Here is a 24,058-nt window from a genome sequence, read left to right on the forward strand (position 1 = left end):
CTGATTTCTGCCTCTGCTCCCTCCAGCCCTTCGCTTCAAATTCCCCAGCGAGAGCAGGCCCGGTCTGTAAATACAACTCAGATTTCAGCCCCGTATCCCTGTTGGTTCTTCAGGCTCCCTGCCAACACCCTTGCTAGCTACCTGAGTTTAACCCCTTAGTCGCTGGGTGCTGGCCAGCACTCCCCCATCCACTGCAAGGGGCCTGCCCCACGTTCCCGCCCAGCCCCGAATGGCTCCCCACCAGGTTGCTGGACTCAGCAGCACCGTCCTTGCGACTGCGCCATTACCTAACTGCCTGGCACAGCCAGTCGCTGCCAGGCATCCCCAGACACCCACTGGCTGGGAGGGGGTCGCGAGCTGTCCGCCCCCCCGAGCCCTGCGGTGCCTGCAGCATTTCGGATAGTGTCAAAGAGAAAGACGCAGACACCCCCTGGGGCACCATCGCATCCCTCCCCTGGCCTGGCTCCCGCCTCAGCTGTGCCAGGGTCAGTGGAATCGCTCCAGACGCACCGGGGGTACTGGAGATCAGAACATGCACCTGCACCAGTGACCCCCCAGCCTGCCCCTCCCGGGGTCAGCCCATCTAGGCACCCCAGGGAGCCTGGTGCCGAGCGAAGGGAATCCCAGAGTGAGCAGCGCTCACCCCAGCACAAGGACTGCTCCCCTGCCGGGCATGGCCCTGTGACGCGGGGGGGTCTGCTCTGTAACCCAGGGTCCCCACCTGGCCGTGCTGGGCTGTGAGATTCCCACTGAACCCTGTTCCCAGAGACAGAAGGGGGGGTGGGGACTGTCCCCAGGCTGGGGGTTAGGGCCGGGGAGCTGGGCTAGGTTGAGGATGATGCCTGAGCCCAAGGGAAGGGGGGTTCAGGGCCCATGGGCCCTTCCCCCCAAGAGGAATGAGGCCGCCTGCCCTCGGTGTCTGTGCTGTGTCTCGGAGAAGCAATAAAACCTTCTACTCTACTGGCTCCCGGAGAGTCACATCTGGGTGCAATGAGGGTGCAGGGTGGAGGGCTCCCCGACACACCCGTCACCAGCGTGGGGGAAGGGAGTCCCAGATCCAGCCGCAGCATGGCCTGTGGTCAAGTGTGTCTGGGCGGGGCCCGGACGAGGGCCGCCCAGGAAAGACGAAAATCTTTCATCTGATCTGTTGGCTCTAAGGGGGAATTGTCCTGTGACGTCACGTCAGGGTCCCCTGCCTCCTGCACCCCCGTAGTGGCACGGACAGACTCCCCCAGCCAGTTGAACAGAGGAAGTTTATTGCCTCTCCAGGGTACAGCCCAGCACAGATGTAACCTGGTTCCAGGGCAGGTCTAGGATGCCTCAGCCCCCCTTGAGATGGGGGAGCCTGGGCCCCTAAACCCCAGCCCCTTGCTTAGGCTGCTTCCCCCGTGATACCAGCCAGAAACTAAACCTCTCTTCCAGCCCTGCCCCCAGCCCGGTGCTGGTCTCCCCCCGGGCGGCTGAGCCTGGGTGAATCCACATTCGGGAGAGAGTGAGACTCTCCCATCGCAGCGCAGGGGCCCGGGCCACAGAGCAGGCAGCCCCCCCGCGCCCTCCCAGGCTAACAGCCCTGGGCGACGAGCTGCCCATGACACCAACCCGCACTGGGAGCAGAGGGCAGGCTCCTTGCTGGGACGCTTGCAGAGCCAGGCGGTTCCACAACACAGGCGGCCGCAGCCAGAGGCCTGCTCTGCCTTGCGCCGAGTTCCTCCATTTTCTTGACATATTAGCAACGTAATGAATCCGCTTTCCCTGTAATCCCCTCTCCTATCTAAAATGGATCTGTCCACATGCAGGCGCTGGACTAGTGCTGACCCCCAATTCCATTTAAAACCCAAAGAAATCCACGTCCGGCTGACAGACGCCCCAGGGGAAATTACAGTTCAGAGAGGGGATTAGCGGGCGAATCCAGATTGCACAGCCGGGCTCTGGCCCAGCGCGCGGCAGGCCGGGAAGTGGAAGGGAGACGCCCAGCACCCCGCCTGGCCCAGCAACGGGTCTCCGAGGAGGCTCACGTTTTCTCCAGGAAAGAGCCGTGCTCTGGAGCAGGAAAAGCTCCTAACCAGGTTTCATTCTCCCTTGGCAGGGTGGGCTGCGGCGCACCGTGGGCCACGGTGTGGGGAGTGCTGTGGGCCGCTAGGGGCCTGTGGGCTGTGGGGCAGGGGGCGCGGTGGGCCACGAGAGGCCTGTGGGCTGCAGGGCAGGGAGCTGTGGGCGACAAGGGGCCCGTGGGCCACAAGCGTGGTGGGCTGCAAGAGGCCTGTGGGCCGCAGGGCAGGGGGCGCGGTGGGCCACAAGGGGCCTGTGGGCTGTGGGGCAGGGGGCGCGGTGGGCCACAAGGGGCCTGTGGGCCGTGGGGCAGGGGGCGCGGTGGGCCACAAGGGGCCTGTGGGCTGTGGGGCAGGGGATGCGGTGGGCCACAAGGGGCCTGTGGGCCGTGGGGCAGGGGGCGCGGTGGGCCACAAGGGGCCTGTGGGCCGTGGGCAGGGGATGCGGTGGGCCACAAGGGGCCTGTGGGCCGCGGGGCAGGGGGCGCGGTGGGCCACAAGGGGCCTGTGGGCCGCGGGGCAGGGGGCGCGGTGGGCCACAAGTGGCCTGTGGGCTGTGGGGCAGGGGGCGCGGTGGGCCACGAGGGGCCTGTGGGCCGTGGATGCGGTGGGCCACAAGTGGCCTGTGGGCCGCGGGGCAGGGGGCGCGGTGGGCCACAAGGGGCCTGTGGGCCGCGGGGCAGGGGGCGCGGTGGGCCACAAGTGGCCTGTGGGCCGCGGGGCAGGGGGCGCGGTGGGCCACAAGGGGCCTGTGGGCCGTGGATGCGGTGGGCCACAAGTGGCCTGTGGGCCGTGGGCAGGGGATGCGGTGGGCCACAAGGGGCCTGTGGGCCGCGGGGCAGGGGGCGCGGTGGGCCACAAGGGGCCTGTGGGCCGTGGATGCGGTGGGCCACAAGTGGCCTGTGGGCCGTGGGCAGGGGATGCGGTGGGCCACAAGGGGCCTGTGGGCCGCGGGGCAGGGGGCGCGGTGGGCCACAAGGGGCCTGTGGGCCGCGGGGCAGGGGGCACGGTGGGCCGTGGGGTGGCATGGGCCGCAGGGTGGGGGCACCGTGGGCCACAGGAGCAGTCCCACCAGCCAGCGGCTGTAGGGGAGAGCAGGCCTCTGCGTGATTTTTTACTGGGAATGGCTCCCGGTGCAGCCCGGCTGGCAGGTGATGTGCAAAGAGGCTGTAAAATCGGCCACTTTTAGGCTCCTGGTTCCTTTTGGAAACGAGGCTGTTGCTAGGCTACCTCTGGAATTCGACAAGGCCTGATGCTTCAAGTGGCTCCCCAGGGGAGCTGTCAATCGACTGTAAATGCATCTTCCTGGAGCGGAGCTACCTGAGCGGCTGCGGAACAGGCACAAAGGTGGCAGACTCCCTGGAGCATCCGCGCCTCGCGCACGGCCGCCCCGCCCCGCCCCACCCAGCCTCCCCAGCGCCCTCCCTGCGGCTCCTCCGGCCGGAGGAGAAGGCGCCCTGGGTGGCCGATGGGCGGGGGCAGCACACACCGCCAAGTGCCAGCCGGGGCTGGAGGACACGCCTGTGCCAACCCCAGCTGCTGGCAGGGGCAACGGGCGGTCAGCTACCACGGCCGCCATCGCGCCGGCTTTCACCAGAGGCTGGGAGCAGCTCCACGGCCCCAGCTCTGCCGCGCTTGGCCCCCAGCGTCCCGCCCCCCGGTGCTGGGCTGGCCGCGTTTCCTGGGGTGCCCCTCTGGCCTGAGCACAGTGTCCATCATGCTCCCATGGGAAGGCCCCTGCACCGGCCAGGAACTCCCTGAACCCTGGCCCATCCCTCACGTCTCCCTAACCCAGGGGCCAGGGTCCTGCCTTGGCCTGGAGCCCCTTGGCTGAGCCAGCCCCAACCCGCAGGGACCAGGCACCCGAAAGAGGCAGCACCCGGCTGGCCCATCTGAGCGTAGCCCGGCCAGGCACAGAAGCCAGGGGTGCCCCACCCCCGTACCCGCACCCAAACCTTAACTCCTAAACGGGGCGTCCCCTCCCCCCAAGCCCTCCTGACACTCCAGCAACGCCTGGGCCTAGAACTGCCCAGCCCCGGGGCGCTCCTCGCCTTCAGCACAGCCCTGCTGCAGCAAGGCGTTTCCTGTCGGCCACGCGCATCCCTCCGGTGGGTCGGCCCCGGCCCCCCCTCTCCTGGCACCAGGCCCAGGCCCTGCAGGGACACCGGGTGACCTACCTTCCCCACGTACAGCGGCTCCGTGCCCGTGTACTCTTCCACCACAAAGAACTGGTTCCACACCCAGCCACGCTTCACACGCCCGCCTGCCAGCAGCACAGCATCCCCCGGCTGCTCCAGGCCCGGCCCCCCAGCCTCCGTGTGCCTGGCCAGGGACCCCGGCTGCTCCAGGCCCGGCCCCCCGGCCTCCGTGTGCCTGGCCAGGGACCCCGGCTGCTCCAGGCCCGGCCCCCCGGCCTCCGTGTGCCTGGCCAGGGACCCCGGCTGCTCCAGGCCCGGCCCCCCGGCCTCCGTGTGCCTGGCCAGGGCCCCCAGCTGCTCCAGGCCCGGCCCCCCGGCCTCCGTGTGCCTGGCCAGGGCCCCCAGCTGCTCCAGGGTGCAGAGCAGGAGAAGCAGGGTCCACGAGGAGCCTGGCAGCGCCATCAGCCCCGGGCCGCAGGCGGCTGCGTGGAGCGTGGCTTTCCGACAGGCCGCCGACATCCTGTGGGGAGCGGGGAGGAGCCAGACCCCCCGCTGTGGGGCTCACCAGGCTGGGTGGGGCAGCTTCCCCATCCCCACCCAGAACGTGCTCCAGGCAGCCAAGCCCCTCAGGGTGCCTGTGGTCCAGCAGTTACGTCTCGCCAGGCCCCAGCCATGCTGCCAGCAGCAAGCAGCAGGCACCCCGGGCTCCCGGCATGGGGCTGAGCCTGGCGAGAACAGTGGAAGAGGCTCAGCCCGGGCACCTCACAGTCTGCGTGTGGCCGGCGGCCTGGCGCCCCAGGGCTGTGCTGCAGGGCACCACGGCCGGCGGCTCTAGCTCCTGGGGGGCTCAGATCTCCCCACGTCAGCACGCAGGCAGGGGGCTCTGCTGCCGCGCCCGAGGCGGCTCCCGGAGCTGGCAGGACGGCAAAGTGGGCCCCTCTGCATGAAGTCTCAGGAGAGCGGGCTGGTGCGGCGTCGGCAGGCCCCTTCGGCTCCCACACAGGCCCTGTGCTCCCCAGCTCCGATCCAGCGGGGACGGGCCCTGCAGGGCGGCTCAGGCGCCAGGCGTTTGTACTCTCAGCCTTTGCGACTCGCAGGGCAGTTTCCGGGGGCCCTTCGCCGAGCTGCGTCGGTTCCCTCGGGCGCAGGGCAGCTGACGGCCTCCCTGGCAACCTGCAAGAGCCGAGACGTTAGCGACACGGCCAGGGCTGAGCCCGGCGCTCCCCGCTCTGCGCGCCTGCCACAGCCTGGCTGCCCCTCACGCTCCTTCCTCTCCTGCGCTGGCTGCCTGGCTCCTGCCCCACCTCCTCCCGCGCCCTCCCGATGCCACTGCAGGAGCTGCTGGAGCCAGGGACAGCCGGAGGCGGAGGAGGGTAGCAGAGCTGTGCAGCTTCCATCGCTATGGAAATTCCAGCGATTCGCAGGAGCCGAGCTCCACGTAGCAGGGAGGCAGCTGCACCGCACGCCTCCCCCTCACGCAGAGCGAGGGCAGGCCCCGGGACTCGGGGCGGGGGAGGGGGGGAGATCGGGGCGCCAGGGCTCAGCGAGGGCAGGCCCCGGGACTCGGGGCGGGGGAGGGGGGGAGATCGGGGCGCCAGGGCTCAGCGAGGGCAGGCCCCGGGACTCGGGGCGGGGGAGGGGGGGAGATCGGGGCGCCAGGGCTCAGCGAGGGCAGGCGCTGCACCCCCACCCCCTCCGCTCCAGCACCCCCTGCCTCGCGGCGCCCCCCGGCTGGCGCTGCGCCCCCACCCCCTCCGCTCCAGCACCCCCTGCCTCGCGGCGCCCCCCGGCTGGCGCTGCGCCCCCACCCCCTCCGCTCCAGCACCCCCTGCCTCGCGGCGCCCCCCGGCTGGCGCTGCGCCCCCACCCCCTCCGCTCCAGCACCCCCTGCCTCACGGTGCCCACCGGCTGGCACTGCACCCCCACCCCCTCTGCTCCAGCACCCCCTGCCTCGTGGCGCCCCCCGGCTGGCGCTGCGCCCCCACCCCCTCCGCTCCAGCACCCCCTGCCTCGCGGCACCCCCCGGCTGGCGCTGCGCCCCCACCCCCTCCACTCCAGCACCCCCTGCCTCGCGGCGCCCCCCGGCTGGCACTGCGCCCCCACCCCCTCCACTCCAGCACCCCCTGCCTCGCGGCGCCCCCCGGCTGGCGCTGCGCCCCCACCCCCTCCGCTCCAGCACCCCCTGCCTCGCGGCGCCCCCCGGCTGGCACTGCGCCCCCACCCCCTCCACTCCAGCACCCCCTGCCTCGCGGCGCCCCCCGGCTGGCGCTGCGCCCCCACCCCCTGCCTCGCGGCGCCCCCCGGCTGGCGCTGCGCCCCACACGCTGGGCCAGGACAGGAGTGCTGTGCCGCAGGCAGGGCCCGGGAGCCCCCCCCACCAGGCGAGGGCTGGCTGGCAGCGGCCTCTTTCCCAGCGATATCGAAGGCCTCTCCGGCGTGCGGGGGCCCCATTCTCTCGCCGCCCGCGCTCTGGGCCAGGCCCGGCCGACGTGCGCCCTGGCTGGCTCTGGCTACGCTCCCCAGTCCGACTGATACTGATGCTCCTCAGTCCCAGGCTCCCAATTATCGGCGTGACCCTCCCGGCGCGCTCGGCTTGTCGGGACGCACGTGGCAGAGCCGCACGGTACATCATGTTGACAGTAGAAATTACACCCTGAGCTTCTGTTTTACACTCTGCCCGTCAGAACTCGCCGCAGCCCAGCGACCAGCACAAATTGAACAGCCTGCCGTCCGTGTCAATAGCTATTGCCTTTTACACATGCAGCACATGCAGCGGGGGACACGCCACCAGCACGCGAAGAAACAGCCTCAGGGCGATCCGCCACGGCACGGCACGGCCCACGCAGGTGCATCGCGGGCAGACACCCCCGCGGGGCCCACCCCAGGGACCCCCGCGGGGCCCACCCCAGGGACCTCCCCCAGGGACCCCCGCGGGGCCCACCCCAGGGACTTCCCCCAGGGACTTCCCCCAGGGACCCCCGCGGGACCCACCCCAGGGACCCCCGCGGGGCCCACCCCAGGGACTTCCCCCAGGGACTTCCCCCAGGGACCCCCGCGGGGCCTACCCCAGGGACCTCCCCCCAGGGACCCCCGCGGGGCCCACCCCAGGGACTTCCCCCAGGGACTTCCCCCAGGGACCCCCGCGGGACCCACCCCAGGGACCCCCGCGGGGCCCACCCCAGGGACTTCCCCCAGGGACCCCCCGCGGGACCCACCCCAGGGACCCCCGCGGGGCCCACCCCAGGGACTTCCCCCAGGGACTTCCCCCAGGGACCCCCGCGGGGCCCACCCCAGGGACTTCCCCCAGGGACCCCCGCGGGGCCCACCCCAAGGACCTCCCCCCAGGGACCCCCGCGGGGCCCACCCCAGGGACTTCCCCCAGGGACTTCCCCCAGGGACCCCCACGGGACCCACCCCAGGGACTTCCCCCAGGGACCCCCGCGGGACCCACCCCAGGGACTTCCCCCAGGGACCCCCGCGGGACCCACCCCAGGGACTTCCCCCAGGGACCCCCGCGGGGCCCACCCCAGGGACTTCCCCCAGGGACTTCCCCCAGGGACCCCCGCAGGGCCCACCCCAGGGACTTCCCCCAGGGACCCCCGCGGGACCCACCCCAGGGACTTCCCCCAGGGACCCCCGCGGGACCCACCCCAGGGACCTCCCCCCAGACACCCCCGTGGGGCCTGCCTCAGGGACCCCCACGGGGCCCACCCCAGGGACTTCCCCCAGGGACCTCCGCGGGGCCCACCCCAAGGACCTCACCCCCCACGGGGCCCACCCCAGGGACCTCACCCCCACGGGGCCCACCCCAGGGACCTCAACCCCACACACCCCCGGCAGGGCCCACCCCTGACACCTCACCCCTGCAGGGCCCACCCCAAGGACCTCACACCCGTGGGGCCCGCCCCAGGGACCTCCCCCCAGACAACCCCGTGGGACCCACCCCAGAGACCTCACCCTCAGGGTGGGGCAGGGCCTGTTATCCGGTGCCCGTGGACTCGGCGCAAACAGCAACCCTTCCCTCCCGGAAACACCTGCCAAGCCTCCCGGCACAGCCTGCCCACAGCAGGGCCTGCCGGCCCAGGGACAGGTCTCCCGCCCCCAGCCAGGCAGTTCGCAGCTCCGTCCAGGTCCTCCCGATAATAATAAAACACGTCTCATTAGAAAATACCCGACATTTCTATGTCCAGTATTTTCTCAATTTGTTTCCCGGACAGAAAGCACAGCTGCAGCTCCGCACGCCAGGGCTGCACGTGACCAAAGGCTCCTACAGAGCAACTGTGGCCTCCCCCTCGGCCCCCCTCGTCCTTGGCACCCCTCCTCGCACACAGCCCCCCCTTACCCTCGCCTTCGCCCCCCTCGCCCACGGCCCCCCTCGTCCTTGGCACCCCTCCTCGCACACAGCCCCCCCTTACCCTCGCCTTCGCCCCCCCTCGCCCACGGCCCCCCTCGTCCTTGGCACCCCTCCTCGCACACAGCCCCCCCTTACCCTCGCCTTCGCCCCCCCTCGCCCACGGCCCCCCTCGTCCTTGGCACCCCTCCTCGCACACAGCTCCCCCTTACCCTCGCCTTCGCCCCCCCTCGCCCACGGCCCCCCTCGTCCTTGGCACCCCTCCTCGCACACAGCCCCCCCTTACCCTCGCCTTCGCCCTCCCTCGCCCACGGCCCCCCTCGTCCTTGGCACCCCTCCTCGCACACAGCCCCCCCTTACCCTCGCCTTCGCCCTCCCTCGCCCACGGCCCCCCTCGTCCTTGGCACCCCTCCTCACACACAGCCCCCCCTTACCCTCGCCTTCGCCCCCCCTCGCCCACGGCCCCCCTCGTCCTTGGCACCCCTCCTCGCACACAGCTCCCCCTTACCCTCGCCTTCGCCCCCCCTCGCCCACGGCCCCCCTCGTCCTTGGCACCCCTCCTCGCACACAGCCCCCCCTTACCCTCGCCTTCGCCCTCCCTCGCCCACGGCCCCCCTCGTCCTTGGCACCCCTCCTCGCACACAGCCCCCCCCTTACCCTCGCCTTCGCCCCCCCTCGCCCACGGCCCCCCTCGTCCTTGGCACCCCTCCTCGCACACAGCTCCCCCTTACCCTCGCCTTCGCCCCCCCTCGCCCACGGCCCCCCTCGTCCTTGGCACCCCTCCTCGCACACAGCCCCCCCTTACCCTCGCCTTCGCCCCCCCTCGCCCACGGCCCCCCTCGTCCTTGGCACCCCTCCTCGCACACAGCCCCCCCTTACCCTCGCCTCGCCTTCGCCCCCCCTCGCCCACGGCCCCCCTCGTCCTTGGCACCCCTCCTCGCCCACTGCCCCCCCTCGTCCTTGGCACCCCTCCTCACACACAGCCCCCCCTTACCCTCGCCTTCGCCCCCCCTCGCCCACGGGCCCCCCCCTCGTCCTTGGCACCCCTCCTCGCCCACTGCCCCCCCTCGTCCTTGGCACCCCTCCTCACACACAGCCCCCCCTTACCCTCGCCTTCGCCCCCCCTCGCCCACGGGCCCCCCCCTCGTCCTTGGCACCCCTCCTCGCACACAGCCCCCCCTTACCCTCGCCCCCCCTCGCCCACGGCCCCCCTCGTCCTTGGCACCCCTCCTCACACACAGCCCCCCCTTACCCTCGCCTCCCCTCGCCTTCGCCCCCCCTCGCCCGCAGTCCCCCCTCGTCCTTGGCATCCCTCCTCGCACACAGCCCCCCCTTACCCTCGCCTCCCCTCGCCTTTGCCCTCCCTCGCCCACGGCCCCCCTCGTCCTTGGCACCCCTCCTCGCACACAGCCCCCCCTTACCCTCGCCTTCGCCCTCCCTCGTCCTTGGCACCCCTCCTCGCACACAGCCTCCCCCTTACCCTCGCCTCCCCTCACCTTCGCCCCCCCTCGCCCTTGGCACCCCTCCTCGCACACAGCCTCCCCCTTACCCTCGCCTCCCCTCACCTTCGCCCCCCCTCGCCCTTGGCACCCCTCCTCGCACACAGCCCCCCCTTACCATCGCCTCCCCTCACCTTCGCCCCCCCTCGCCCTTGGCACCCCTCCTCGCACACAGCCTCCTCCTGACCCTCGCCTCCCCTCGCCTTCGCCCCCCCTCGCCCTTGGCACCCCTCCTCGCACACAGCCTCCTCCTGACCCTCGCCTCCCCTCGCCTTCGCCCCCCCTCGCCCTTGGCACCCCTCCTCGCACACAGCCTCCTCCTGACCCTCGCCTCCCCTCGCCTTCGCCCTCCCTCGTCCTTGGCACCCCTCCTCGCACACAGCCTCCCCCTGACCCTTGCCTCCCCTCACCTTCGCCTCCCCTCGCCCACGGCCCCCCCTCATCCTTGGTGCCCCTCCTCGCCTACAGCCCCCCCTTGCACACAGCCTCCCCCTTACCCTTGGCCCCACTCCCTCTCGGCCCCCCTCGCCCATGGCCCCCCCTCGTCCTTGGCACCCCTCCTCACACACAGCCTCCCCCTTACCCTTGGCCCCACTGCCCCTCGGCCCCCCTTGTCCATGGCCCCCCCTCGTCCTTGGCGCCCCCCCTCGCACACAGCCTCCCCCTTACCCTCGGCCCCGCTCACCCACGGCCCCCCTCGCCCTCAGCTCCCCCTTCACCCACAGACACCCCCACCCACAGTTCCCCCCTCACCCTCGCCCCCTCCTCACCCACAGCCACCCCCCATGCCCATGCACGAACACGTCGCCAAGCCAGCGCTGTAGCCCCCGCAAGACCCTCTCTGGATGCATGGCTCAGCCCCCCCCGGTGCAATCAAGCCCGCTATCGATCTGGGCAAGAGACAGTGCAGCCGCGTGTAAAATGCCGGAGCCAAATGGCCAAGGGACGCGGCGCCGCTGCCTTTCCCCAGGCTCTCGTTCCTGGCTCTGAACACTGCTCCCACCCCAGCGTGGCCCCGCGAAGCAGCAGGGGGCGGGGGTGCAGATGGGGGGCCTGGCATGCCAGGGGTTAAAGCCGCCCCGCTTTCCCTGCCGCCAGTGCCAGGCCTGGAGGGGGAAGAACAGGGAGTCTGGCTGAGTGGGGGGAGGCAGCCTCAGGACGAGAGCCAGAGCCCTGCCCACGGCCAGGGGAGCAAGTAACCTCCCAGCCGGCCCTCTGGGAAAAGGGGGAACCCACTGAGAAGCCCCAGCGACGGGGAATCTGGACGCTTGGGGCCACAGCCCAACTGAAGGGCTTGGACAGGGAGTGGGCTGGCGTTCCTGGGCCAGGGACACAAGGGGCAGGGAGGCCCCCCTTTTTGCCAGCTTCCTCAGCGACCTAGCACTGGACTGCACAGCCGCCAGGGGCCCAGTCACAAGTCCCCTCCCTCGGGATCAGGCTGAGACAGGCGAGAGTCGCCCAGCCCTGGCCCGCAGCGCATGGCACAGAGCCCCTCCCTGGCCCCCAGCTCCGGCTGGGCTGACGCGGGGACAGAAAGCTGGTTACACGCATTGCAGCTCCAACCCCTCTCATCCTCCAGGCCAGTCTCTGGGCCTCCTCCCACTGGTGTCTTGGGCTCCCGCCCGGAACGCAGGGCCTGGGGAAGCTGCTCTTCCGCCAGCGCGGCCAGGCGGCCGCTTCTCTCCTCACTGCCTTGCGGGGCGTGGACCATGGTGGAGAAAGCCCGAGCAGAGGGGCAGCCTTGAGGAGACAGCTCGTCAGCCCTTCCAGAAGTTGCCCTGCTCCCAGGCGTGGGGGCAGGAGGGGCCGGCCGGGGCCAGCGGGGAGGGAAAGGATCTTCAAAGCCGAGTCATTCTCCTCAAAGCGTCTCGCCTCCCCGTTTCAAAGAAAAGTTAATTGCAAAGAAAATTGGACGTCTCCCCGAGGGGAGAGCATTTGCAGCCAGGACGGTCTCGCTCGGCGGCAATTCTCCTCCACAGCTGGATCTGCTGAGCTCCGGCTCTGTGGATCCAGCGCTGCCACTGGCCTTCAGAAAGGGGAGCTCTGCAAGAACGTGACTTCCCGTGGCCGGATGCTTTCCTGGCGCTGCCGGACTCAGAGGGGAGACACTTCTCACGAACCCCACGGAGTGCCAGACACAGCCGGCCCGGCAGCGCGCCTGGGCTCCCGGCAGTCCGGAGAAGGCCCGGCAGCGTGCCTGGGCTCCCGGCAGTCCGGAGAAGGCCCGGCAGCGCGCCTGGGCTCCCGGCAGTCCGGAGAAGGCCCGGCAGCGCGCCTGGGCTCCCGGCAGTCCGGAGAAGGCCCGGCAGCGCGCCTGGGCTCCCGGCAGTCCGGAGAAGGCCCGGCAGCGCGCCTGGGCTCCCGGCAGTCCGGAGAAGGCCCGGCAGCGCGCCTGGGCTCCCGGCAGTAAACGGGGCAGGGACAGGCCTGGGCCCACAGACACGCTGGCTAGCAGATACCCTTCCCCCATTCCCCAGGGTTTGGGCAGCCTATTCTGACGTGCCCCACCACGGCAGCGTCTGCTCCCTCTCCCTCCCAGCCACCGGGCTCCCATGGCTCCTCTCCCCTTGCCGCTCAGACAGCGCAGGGTTAGCTGGGCCCGTCTCCTCCGGCCACCCCTCCTGGCCTGCAACTGCTCTGAGCCCCCCGCGGCCCCAGGCCCCAGTGCAGGGGGACGACTGCTCCACTGCGCCGGTGCGGTGGCCTGGGTCTCACGCCCCGTGGCCATGTGTGTGCCGGGCAACTCGCTCCAGCCCCGCCCATCCCGCTGCACAAGCCCCCCACATCCTGAGCCCGGGGAGACTCACTCCTGCACTCAGCAGCCAGTCCGCACCCTCAGGCAGCCTCCTTCCTCCCCTTCCGGCAAAGGGGCCACCTGACTGAACCCCTCACCCAGGCTCAGGTCACAGGGCAGCCTGAGCTATTGCTGTGCCCACGCTAAGTGTGACGGCGCATTGGGGGTCCCCGTCTCCTGCACCCCGAAATGGCACAAACAGACTGCCCCAGCCGGTGGACTAGAGGAAGTTTATTGCCTCTCCAGGATGCAGCACAGCACAGATGGAATCTGGTCACAGAGCTGGGCTAGGATGCCTCAGGCCCCCTTGAGTTGGGGGAGACTGGGTCCCTAAACTCCAGCCCCTTTCCCTAGGCTGTCTCCTCCATGCTCACAGACAGCAACTAACCCACACTCTTCCAGCCCTGCCCCCCAGCCAGGGCAGCATCCACCTTCCTTTGTTCCTCTCCATGGGGGTGTCTGGTTCAACAGGTTTGGCCTCACCTTTGCATAGTGAGGTTTTCCCTGCCGGGTCTTGCTCCAGACAGCAGAGGTCACCACAGCCCAGCAAGTACCCCCACTACGTCACGCTAAGAGGGGGCAGCCTCCCTCCAGGAAAGCCACACCCACCAGTCCCATCCCAGCCAGGTACCAGTGCAGTGCCCAGGGAAACTGAGGCACGTACACGGGGTTACAACCGAACAGCACAGGAGAGGAGGAATCACATCCAGCCTAACAAAGCAAACACAATCCCCGCTGCGGCACATGCCTCATGCATCCTCTGCCAGTGCAGCTGGCCTGCCCCACCTCCTGCAGCCCCCACCCCTTGCTGTCTGGGGAGTCTCCGTCCGGCATTGCCCTGCCGCGTTACGCCGCCCCCAGCCAGCCGGGCCATGGCAGGAAGCGGAGAGCGGAAAGAACACGGGCCAGGCCAGCTCTGCGCTGGCTGCACTCAGGGCCAGGCCAAAGAAACACCCGCGCAGGAGGGAAAGGACGGATGAAAGCGAAACCGGGAACTGGAATTCTTACCCCGACAAACGCGGAGGGAGGGTCTGGCAGACGGATGAACGATTTAGCTTCCAATATTGGGCGAGGACGTTCCCAGCATCCCCCACATTCCTATGGAGACTCCCGGGGGGTTACCAAACCGGCTGGGGTCAAAGCAGGCCCAGCGCCTCCAGAGGCCTGGCTGCTGCGGGCTCCTCTTCCCCATCCCTTTCATGCTCTCGGAAACGTCCCGGTCCCTGTGGCCTCCCTGCTGCCGCCGGCCAGCCCCTCCCAGGGGCTCACTCGCATTAAAGCAGGACGCTCCATGGAACCCTCCAAATCGCTAGGGACGTGCGGAGAGCAGCACCGGATGGGCCTCGGCACCCTTCGGCAAAGCCTGGGCCAGGCCCCCGGGCAACGCTCCTGGCCCGGCACGGCACTAGGGCCCGAGACAGACCACACGGGACTCCCCTGCAGCCCCCTTCCCAGCTGAGCCAGCTGCTCCGTGGGGCCCTGACCTCCCGTGACGGGAAAGAGAGCAGAGCCAGGCAGAGGTACATGGCGGCCCCAACGCAGCTGGATTAGCAACCTGCGGTAGCAACCAGGGGAAGGCTGGAGGGAACCAGCCCCTCTAATGCGGATTTCAGCCTCATCTTTCACATGTAAGAAACCGGTTCCAATGATTCCTTGCGTTCAGGGGGGCTCGTTAAATGCAAATTAGAAACAGGACAGAGAAGAGATTCGGAAATTAGCGCTGCACTGACATCCCGCCAGAGCCGCCGGCGCTGGGCGTAGCACGTCCCTCGCCCAGCCGCCCCCAGGCCCAGCCCCTCGGGGAGCCAGACCTTCCTCCCGCCCGGCCAACAAGAGCCTCGGGGAGGGACCTCTGGAGCACAGACTACAGGGATTTGGATGCCCTTGGCTAAACTCTGAAACCCTTCCCACCCAGCCCAGGGATGAAGGGGGATTCCCTGAGAGATGCTGCAACCAGCCAGATGCTCCCTGCTGGGCAGAGCCCCAGAGACAGCAGGGCCGTCTTAGCTCTCTTCGGTGCCTGCACTCCAGAATTAGAAGCCCTGGCCCAGTCAGAGCTAGGATTTGATTGGAAGAGCGGAGACTTGCTGGGACGACTCAGACTGGAGCTGTCCTGCTGCAGTGTGAATTGTTCAGGAGGGGCAGGCAGGGAGGAGGAGGAGTTGCATTGTATGGAAGTGCAGTAGGATTGCTCGGAGCTCCAGCACATGGAGGGGGAAAAGCCTGGTGAGTCTTTGGGTTAAGCGTAGAGGTGGGAGCAACAGGGTGATGCTGTGGTCGGTGTCTGCTACAGACCAGATCAGGTGGATGAGGTAGACGAGGCTTCTTCAGCCAGCTAAGGGAAGCTTCCAGACCTGGTTCTCATGGGCTGGGCTCGCCGAACCGCGCTGAGCCCCGCTCACCAGCCGCGCTGTCCGATCGCCCCAACCCGGCTCTTCCGGGTTGCAATCTACTCACCACGGGTGAGCCCTGCTCACGGGGGACTTTAATCACCTGACATTGTTTGGGAAACCAACACAGCAGGACACAGACAATCCAGGAAGTGTTTGGAGAATGTTGGGGATAACTTCTGGGTACAGGTGCTGAAGGATCCGACCAGGGGCCGTGCGCAGCTTGACCTGCTGCTCACAAACAGGGAGGAACCAGCAGGGGAAGTGTCCCGATTTCAGGATCCTGACCAAAGGAAGGAAGGAGAGCAGCAAAACACACACCCTGGACTTCAGAAAAGCAGCCTCTGACTCCCTCCGATGGGCGGATCCCCTGGGATGTAACACGGAGGGGAAAGGAGCCCAGGACAGCTGGCAGGATTTTAAAGGAGCCTTATTAAAGGCGCAGGAGCAAACCATCCCGACGTGCAGTAAAAAAGCAAATGTGGTAGGCGACCAGCCTGGCTTAGCAGGGAACCCTTGGTGAGCTCACACACAACAGGGAGCTGACAGGACGTGGACACGGCCAGACGAGCGGGCAGGCGAACACAAGCATCGCTTGGGCACGGGGGTGTAACGAGGCAGGCGAAGCGCAATTCGGGCTGTGAAGGGCACGTTAGGCACGTTAGGAACAAGAAAGTCAGGGCGGGTGAGGGACCCTTGAATGGGGGGGGCACCTTAGCGACAGACCATGTGGAAAAAGCTGAGGGCTCAGTGCTTGGCAGCCAGCCTGGGGCACCGGGCAGCAAGCAGGGGAGAAAGAGCAGGGTAGGGACGGGTTAGGAAAACTGGACACACAAACCTAACGCATCCAAGGGGGCTGAGGTGACTGCAGAGCCACTGGCCGTTCTCTGTGAAAACTGCAGCCACAGCGGCCCATTCAGACGCATGGAGAGAAAAAGCATCGTCATGGGGCACTGCCCTCTGTCTGCCCTGCCACCATGGCCCTCCCCCTCGGCAGCCCCCCGTCTGCCTGTGCCCCCCCGGTAGCCCCCGTCTGCCTGTCCTCTCCCCCCCGGAACCCCCGTCTGCCTGTCCTCTCCCCCCCGGAACCCCCGTCTGCCTGTCCTCTCCCCCCCGGGAACCCCCGTCTGCCTGTCCTCTCCCCCCCGGGAACCCCCGTCTGCCTGTCCTCCCTCCCCCTCGGCAGCCCCCCGTCTGCCTGTGCCCCCCCGGTAGCCCCCGTCTGCCTGTCCTCCCTCCCCTCGGCAGGCCCCCATCTGCCTGTCCTCCCCCCCAGCAGGCCCCCCCATCTGCCTGTCCTCTCCCCCCCGGAACCCCCGTCTGCCTGTCCTCCCCCCCAGCAGGCCCCCCCATCTGCCTGTCCTCTCCCCCCCGGAACCCCCGTCTGCCTGTCCTCCCTCCCCCCGGCAGGCCCCCATCTGCCTGTCCTCCCCCCCAGCAGGCCCCCCCATCTGCCTGTCCTCTCCCCCCCGGAACCCCCGTCTGCCTGTCCTCCCTCCCCCCAGCAGGCCCCCATCTGCCTGTCCTCCCCCCCCAGCAGGCCCCCCCGTCTGCCTGTCCTCCCCCCCCGGGAACCCCCGTCTGCCTGTGCCCCCCCGGTAGCCCCCGTCTGCCTGTCCTCCCCCCCAGCAGGCCCCCCCATCTGCCTGTCCTCTCCCCCCCGGGAACCCCCGTCTGCCTGTCCTCCCCCCCCGGCAGGCCCCCATCTGCCTGTCCTCCCTCCCCCCGGCAGGCCCCCATCTGCCTGTCCTCCCCCCCAGCAGGCCCCCCCATCTGCCTGTCCTCTCCCCCCCGGAACCCCCGTCTGCCTGTCCTCCCTCCCCCCAGCAGGCCCCCATCTGCCTGTCCTCCCCCCCAGCAGGCCCCCCCGTCTGCCTGTCCTCCCCCCCCGGGAACCCCCGTCTGCCTGTCCTCCCCCCCAGCAGGCCCCCCCATCTGCCTGTCCTCTCCCCCCCGGGAACCCCCGTCTGCCTGTCCTCCCCCCCGGCAGGCCCCCATCTCCCTGTCCTCCCCCCCAGCAGGCCCCCCCATCTGCCTGTCCTCTCCCCCCCGGAACCCCCGTCTGCCTGTCCTCCCTCCCCCCGGCAGGCCCCCATCTGCCTGTCCTCTCCCCCCCGGGAACCCCCGTCTGCCTGTCCTCTCCCCCCTGGGAACCCCCGTCTGCCTGTCCTCTCCCCCCCGGGAACCCCCGTCTGCCTGTCCTCTCCCCCCCGGGAACCCCCGTCTGCCTGTCCTCCCTCCCCCCCGGCAGGCCCCCATCTGCCTGTCCTCTCCCCCCTAGTAGCCCCCATCTGCCTGTCCTCCCTCCCCCCGGCAGGCCCCCATCTGCCTGTCCTCCCTCCCCCCGGCAGGCCCCCATCTGCCTGTCCTCTCCCCCCCGGGAACCCCCGTCTGCCTGTCCTCTCCCCCCCGGGAACCCCCGTCTGCCTGTCCTCCCCCCCCGGCAGGCCCCCCCATCTGCCTGTCCTCTCCCCCCCGGGAACCCCCGTCTGCCTGTCCTCCCCCCCCCCCGGCAGGCCCCCATCTGCCTGTCCTCCCCCCCAGCAGGCCCCCCCATCTGCCTGTCCTCTCCCCCCCGGCAGGCCCCCATCTGCCTGTCCTCTCCCCCCCGGAACCCCCGTCTGCCTGTCCTCCCTCCCCCCGGCAGGCCCCCATCTGCCTGTCCTCCCCCCCCGGCAGGCCCCCGTCTGCCTGTCCTCCCCCCCAGCAGGCCCCCGTCTGCCTGTCCTCCCCCCCCCCGGGAACCCCCGTCTGCCTGTGCCCCCCCCGGGAACCCCCGTCTGCCTGTCCTCCCCCCCCGGCAGGCCCCCATCTGCCTGTCCTCCCCCCAGCAGGCCCCCCCGTCTGCCTGTCCTCCCCCCCCGGGAACCCCCGTCTGCCTGTGCCCCCCCGGTAGCCCCCGTCTGCCTGTCCTCTCCCCCCCAGCAGGCCCCCATCTGCCTGTCCTCCCCCCCGGCAGGCCCCCATCTGCCTGTCCTCCCCCCCGGCAGGCCCCCCCGTCTGCCTGTCCTCCCCCCCCGGGAACCCCCGTCTGCCTGTGCCCCCCCGGTAACCCCCGTCTGCCTGTCCTCTCCCCCCCGGGAACCCCCGTCTGCCTGTCCTCCCCCCCCGGCAGGCCCCCATCTGCCTGTCCTCCCCCCCAGCAGGCCCCCCCATCTGCCTGTCCTCTCCCCCCCGCAACCCCCATCTGCCTGTCCTCTCCCCCCCGGGAACCCCCGTCTGCCTGTCCTCCCCCCCCGGGAACCCCCGTCTGCCTGTGCCCCCCCGGTAGCCCCCATCTGCCTGTCCTCTCCCCCCCAGGAACCCCCGTCTGCCTGTCCTCCCTCCCCCCGGCAGGCCCCCATCTGCCTGTCCTCTCCCCCCCGGGAACCCCCGTCTGCCTGTCCTCCCTCCCCCCGGCAGGCCCCCATCTGCCTGTCCTCTCCCCCCCGGGAACCCCTGTCTGCCTGTCCTCCCCCCCCCCCGGCAGGCCCCCATCTGCCTGTCCTCCCCCCAGCAGGCCCCCCCCGTCTGCCTGTCCTCTCCCCCCTGGTAGCCCCCATCTGCCTGTCCTCTCCCCCCCGGGAACCCCCGTCTGCCTGTCCTCCCCCCCCCGGCAGGCCCCCATCTGCCTGTCCTCCCCCCAGCAGGCCCCCCCCATCTGCCTGTCCTCTCCCCCCCGGGAATCCCCGTCTGCCTGTCCTCCCTCCCCCCGGCAGGCCCCCATCTGCCTGTCCTCCCCCCCAGCAGGCCCCCCTATCTGCCTGTCCTCTCCCCCCCGGAACCCCCGTCTGCCTGTCCTCCCTCCCCCCGGCAGGCCCCCATCTGCCTGTCCTCCCCCCCAGCAGGCCCCCCCATCTGCCTGTCCTCTCCCCCCCAGTAGCCCCCATCTGCCTGTCCTCCCTCCCCCCGGCAGGCCCCCATCTGCCTGTCCTCCCCCCCAGCAGGCCCCCCCATCTGCCTGTCCTCTCCCCCCCAGTAGCCCCCATCTGCCTGTCCTCCCCCCCCAGTCTGCCTGTCCTCCCTCCCCCCGGTAGCCCCCATCTGCCTGTCCTCTCCCCCCCGGGAACCCCCCCGTCTGCCTGTCCCGGCCCCCCCCCCCCGCAGCCCCAGGACACCGCCCCCGTCTGCCCTGTCACTGCGAAGGAGGAAGCTCCGCTGGGTCCAAGGCCTGCGACACTCATGGAAAACCATGCCCAAGGGCTCAGCATTGGCTGCTGAACTTTCTGCCCTCTCAGTCTCCCTAGTGCAGGGGGTTCCCGTCAGCGAGAACCACGGGGAGGAGCCCACACACCATCCACCTCGCCAGCCCCAGGGGCCGGGTCTCCCCCAGAGCGTCCTCACTCAGTGGGGGGTGCAAACAGCGAAGGGGATTCCCCCCCCAGGCAGGAGCGAGGAGAAGGCCGGGCCACAGGGCCAGAGAAGCCCGGCTAATGGCTTGCGGCAGCCCCGCGGGAAGGAGCCCGGTTCCTTCCCTCCACGGGCGACACATTCAAGGGCTTGCAGGGAAGCGAGGCCCAGCGCTGCCGGAGGAGCAGGGCGCCAGCCGGCTCCAGATGAGCTGGCCAGTCGTTTCTCTCTCTCCAGCATCATTTTCCCAGCACGGTCTCGGCTGTGGCGGTACGATGGTTCCACCCCATTAGCCTTGCTTAAGGCAGCGATCCCAGGACGCAGCGCGCTCCTGCCCACATAAATCAGGCGGCTTTGGATCCGGAGCACCTTTAAATAAACAGCTGATGGAAGGGAAGTTCCGGGCTCATTATTAATAGCTTCTCATTTCGGTGGCCGCTGTGCTGTGACATGCTTCCCAGCAGAAAGCCCCGCTCCCGCCCCAGAACGTCGGATCCCACGAGTCTCCAGTCAGAATGAATGACGGTACCTCGGTGCTAATTGCCTCGCCGCGCCACGGCCGGAATACTGATAGCACCCGCCAGAGGAGCCGGGCCCTTTCCATTCCTGCCCCACCCCCGGCACCAGTCTCCCGAGGGCTATGGCAGTGCAGCCTGCCCGGAGAGCCCAGCCAACGCCCCTCCTGCGGCCGCTGCCCTGCCAGGAGCTCAGTGGGCAGGACGGGAAGGGCAGCCCCGGGAAAGCCCCGTGCCGCCCATGCAATGGCCGCGCCCCCGCCGGAGCCAATTCCGTTTTGCCCTCTGTGGTGGGCAGCAGCTCCCCGGAGCCGCAGGCAGGCGCCCGGTGCCGCCGGGAACCACTGGCCAAGGGGCTGCCGGCAGCAGCCGTGCACCGGCCCAGAGCTCCGGGAGACCCTAGGCAGCCATGCCAGCACCAGCATCACACAGGCACAACCAGCATGCCTGGCGCCCACATGGAGCGGTGCCCTGGTGGCAGCAGAACGTCCCTTTCCTGCAGCTCCGAGCAGCAAGCGCTGCTGTCCTGGGCGTGCGTCTCTGACCGCCTGGCCTGGCTGCAGAGCCCGGAGCAACCCAGCTTAGAGGCCCAGAGGGCAGGGTAGGCCGGGGTGCCGGGGCCCAGTCACTGGCTCATCTGGGGCAGCGCTTTCCCTACAGAAGGGCCCTGCTCTCTACGAAGCCGAGGCAGCTTCCCCCTGCGCAGACACCCAATGGCCCAGCAAAACGCCAGCTCTTAGCGCAGCCCAAGGCTCAAAACTGCAGCGGAAAGGAGGCTGCCTCGGAGGGCTCAGAGCTGGTGAAAAAGCATCAGAGCAGCCCTCTGCGGGGACGGGCGGGCGGAGCGTAGCACAGGTCGCAGCTCACCCGGGCAGGCCTCACTCGCACTGCTCCGACCAGCAGAGAGGGAGCTAGCAGAGCCCGGCATGGCCAGCAACGCCCCCAGGGCACGTCGTCTGCACAGAATAACGGCCTGCAGGAGCAAGTGTGGGCTCGGGGCGAGGCTCGTGGGTCCTGCACCAGGGCTACAGGCAGTGAGGCGTGTGGGCAGGGTCCAGGCCCCGCTCCAGGAGCCCCGCTGAGCCGGGCTCGGGGCTTTGCTGGCGCAGGGGTCTTACTGCTGGGGTGCGAGCATGGACAGCCCGTCTGTGCCAGACACCCCCCGGCTGCCTCCTCCACGCGTTACCTCACTGCAAGGGGTCTGGGAGCCGTGGGACCAGCCCCGCACCTCGTAACAGGCTGGCGCGCTGCGGGTGACTGGACGCCACACGACAGAGCAGGGCCGAGTGCGGGAACAAACCTTCAGTGCCCTGTGCAGATGCTAGAGGAGCCGGCAGCTCGGCTTCCGGCAGCCCCACGCTCAGAGGGGACTCGAAGGCTCTCGTGGAAGGGCTAGAGAGGGACGGGGGAGCAGCCCAGGGTGGAGGGAGGAATGAGCGAACAGGCCAGGGTGCAGTGCCGAGGAAGCAGGGAAGCAAACTGTGTGAGCGAGAACAAAGCCGGGGAAGGGGCGGGCGTCTGTACACACAAGCACGTGCCGAGACAGACGGGCACATGTACAGCCTCCCAACATGACACAGCCCTGCCGCACCCAGCCCGGCACTGGTTAGCGCGGGAGGCAGCGGGGGAGCAGGGTGGTACCAGCCCCCACTCGCCTGGGGTCTCTCCCCCCGCCTTCCGGGCAAAGCTCTCTGCGGGAGGCTGGCCAGGCAGGGTCCCTGCCTCTAATGCTGAGCTGCTCCCAGCACCAGGACATGGTGGCAGAGAGGCCGGATGCTGCAGCTGCCCCTATCACCAGGGAGGTAGGAGGCAAGGCCAGGCGGGGAGCCCAGCACATCGGGGGCAGAGGAAACCACTGAGTCCAAAGCCCGTCTCCAGCCGAGCCAGAGACTCGCGCATTGCGTGTGTACCACCCCGAGGCACAGCCAGAGCCACCTGAGCCCCAGAGCCGGAACCCAAGGCTGCCTGTGTTCGGCTGCGCAGGGAGCGAGCGTGGGATGCACCGCCCCGGGTCTCATCCCGCATGCACTGCGAACACAGGTAGGCCTGGCATGGCACGGAACAGCACGGCCCGGCATGGCACGGAACAGCACGGCCCGGCATGGCACGGAACAGCACGGAGCAGCACGGCCCGGCAAGGCACGGAACAGCACGGCCCGGCATGGCACGGAGCAGCACGGCCCGGCAAGGCACGGAGCAGCACGGCCCGGCATGGCACGGAACAGCACGGCCCGGCATGGCACGGAACAGCACGGAGCAGCACGGCCCGGCAAGGCACGGAGCAGCACGGCCCGGCATGGCACGGAACAGCACGGAGCAGCACGGCCCGGCAAGGCACGGAACAGCACGGCCCGGCATGGCACGGAACAGCACGGCCCGGCATGGCGCGGCGCGGCACAGAGCAGCACGGCCCGGCATGGCACAGCGCGGCCCGGCACGGAGCGGCATGGAGAGGTGTGGCATGGCCCAGCACGGAGCAGCGCGGCACGGAGCAGTGCGGCACGGAGCGGCATGGAGCGACACGGCACGGCCCGGCACAGAGCGGCGCGGCACGGAGCGACACGGCGCGGCACGGTCCAGCGTGGCAGCACAGTGCAGCACGGAGCCCCCAGGACAAGCCCACCTCAGAGCCAGGTACTTGCTCGGGGCTGGCTCTCGCGTTGCCGTGGCTACCGTCTATTTGAAGCACGCTGTGCGAGCGCCAGTCCTCCCAGCTGCGAAGGAGCAGAGCACGTCCCACGCACACGCCCAGCGTCCTCGCCCGCCGCTGCCGCTTGCTCCCTCTGCCCTGGGCTGCTCCCCTCCCAGGTCCCGGGGTCCCCGGGGTCTCGCAAAGCCCCAGGAGCGCTGCTCGGGGTCTGCGCGCCCGTGGGAGCAGCCTCGTGCACCCTGCCAGCCACGGGACTGTCCCGCGCTCGGCTCAGCCCCTCCTCGTCCAGAGAGGGGCGGCTGGATGCTGAGCAGCTGGCACCCGCTGAGCCAGGAAGCCTGAGGCGGTGCTGGAGGGGGGCTCCCTGCACCACGGGGGGTCCTGCCACCTGCGATGGGTCCACAGGCCACGCCCTCCTGCCTGCCTGGTATCGCCAGGGCGGCGCACTGGCCCTGAAACGCTACCGCAGCTCCCCCAGAGCCGGGCCCTGATCCTCACCACCCGGCCCAAGTCACCGACCCCCCCACCGGAGCCAGGAGCCCGCGCTGAGGGGCTCCGGCTGGCTCTGCCCTCAAGCTGCTGGCAGGCCTGTTTGCCGGCACCCGGCGCCTCGGAAACCGGCACTGCCAAGGGCACAAACTGCGGCATGGCCGGCTGTCCCCATGGAGCGCGAGCCCCACGCGCCGCAACGTGGGCTTCCAGCGCCGGGCTCCGGCCACCTCAGCTAGTCCTTCCTCTGGGCTAATGCGCCCACGCAGCCCTGCGCCGCCCCCGGGCGCACGTCTTCCCGCCCCCCGGCCGGACGTCTTCCCCCCCCCCGGCCGCACGTCTTCCCCCCCCCCCCGGCCGCACGTCTTCCCCCCCCCCCCGGCCGCACGTCTTCCTCCCCCCGGCCGCACGTCTTCCCCCCCGGGGCACATACACACACACCCCCTGGCCGCATTCAACCCCCCCCAGCTGCACTCACCCCCCCAGCCTGACATCTTCCCCCCCGGGCGCACGTCTCCCCCCCCCCCGGCCGGACGTCTCCCCCCCCCGGCCGCACGTCTTCCCCCCCCCCGGCCGCACGTCTTCCCCCCCGGGGCACATACACACATACTCCCTGGCCGCATTCAACCCCCCCCAGCTGCACTCACCCCCCCCAGCCTGACATCTTCCCCCCCAGGCGCACGTCTTCCCCCCCCCGGGCGCACGTCTTCCCCCCCCCGGCCGGACGTCTTCCCCCCCGGGGCACATACACACACACCCCCTGGCCACATTCAACCCCCCCCAGCTGCACTCACCCCCCCGGCCTGACATCTTTCCCCCCCCCCGGGGCGCACTCACCCCTCCGGCCACATTCAA

General features: G+C 70.1%; 1 protein-coding gene across 2 annotated transcripts in view; it reads right to left on the minus strand.

The window, feature by feature from the left end:
- The window catches only part of CDH22 (cadherin 22), a 108,284-nt gene that overhangs the window by 74,233 nt on the left and 9,993 nt on the right, over positions 1 to 24,058 (minus strand). For both annotated transcript variants that reach the window (XM_075916202.1, XM_075916203.1), the window contains exon 2: positions 4,226 to 5,359. In XM_075916202.1, coding sequence (XP_075772317.1) covers positions 4,226 to 4,705 — 480 coding nt within the window. In that variant the 5' untranslated portion in view covers positions 4,706 to 5,359. The remainder of the gene's footprint in view (positions 1 to 4,225; positions 5,360 to 24,058) is intronic.

The sequence above is a fragment of the Pelodiscus sinensis genome, unplaced genomic scaffold (assembly GCF_049634645.1).
Source record: "Pelodiscus sinensis isolate JC-2024 unplaced genomic scaffold, ASM4963464v1 ctg98, whole genome shotgun sequence".
In the NCBI taxonomy this organism is placed as follows: domain Eukaryota; kingdom Metazoa; phylum Chordata; order Testudines; family Trionychidae; genus Pelodiscus; species Pelodiscus sinensis.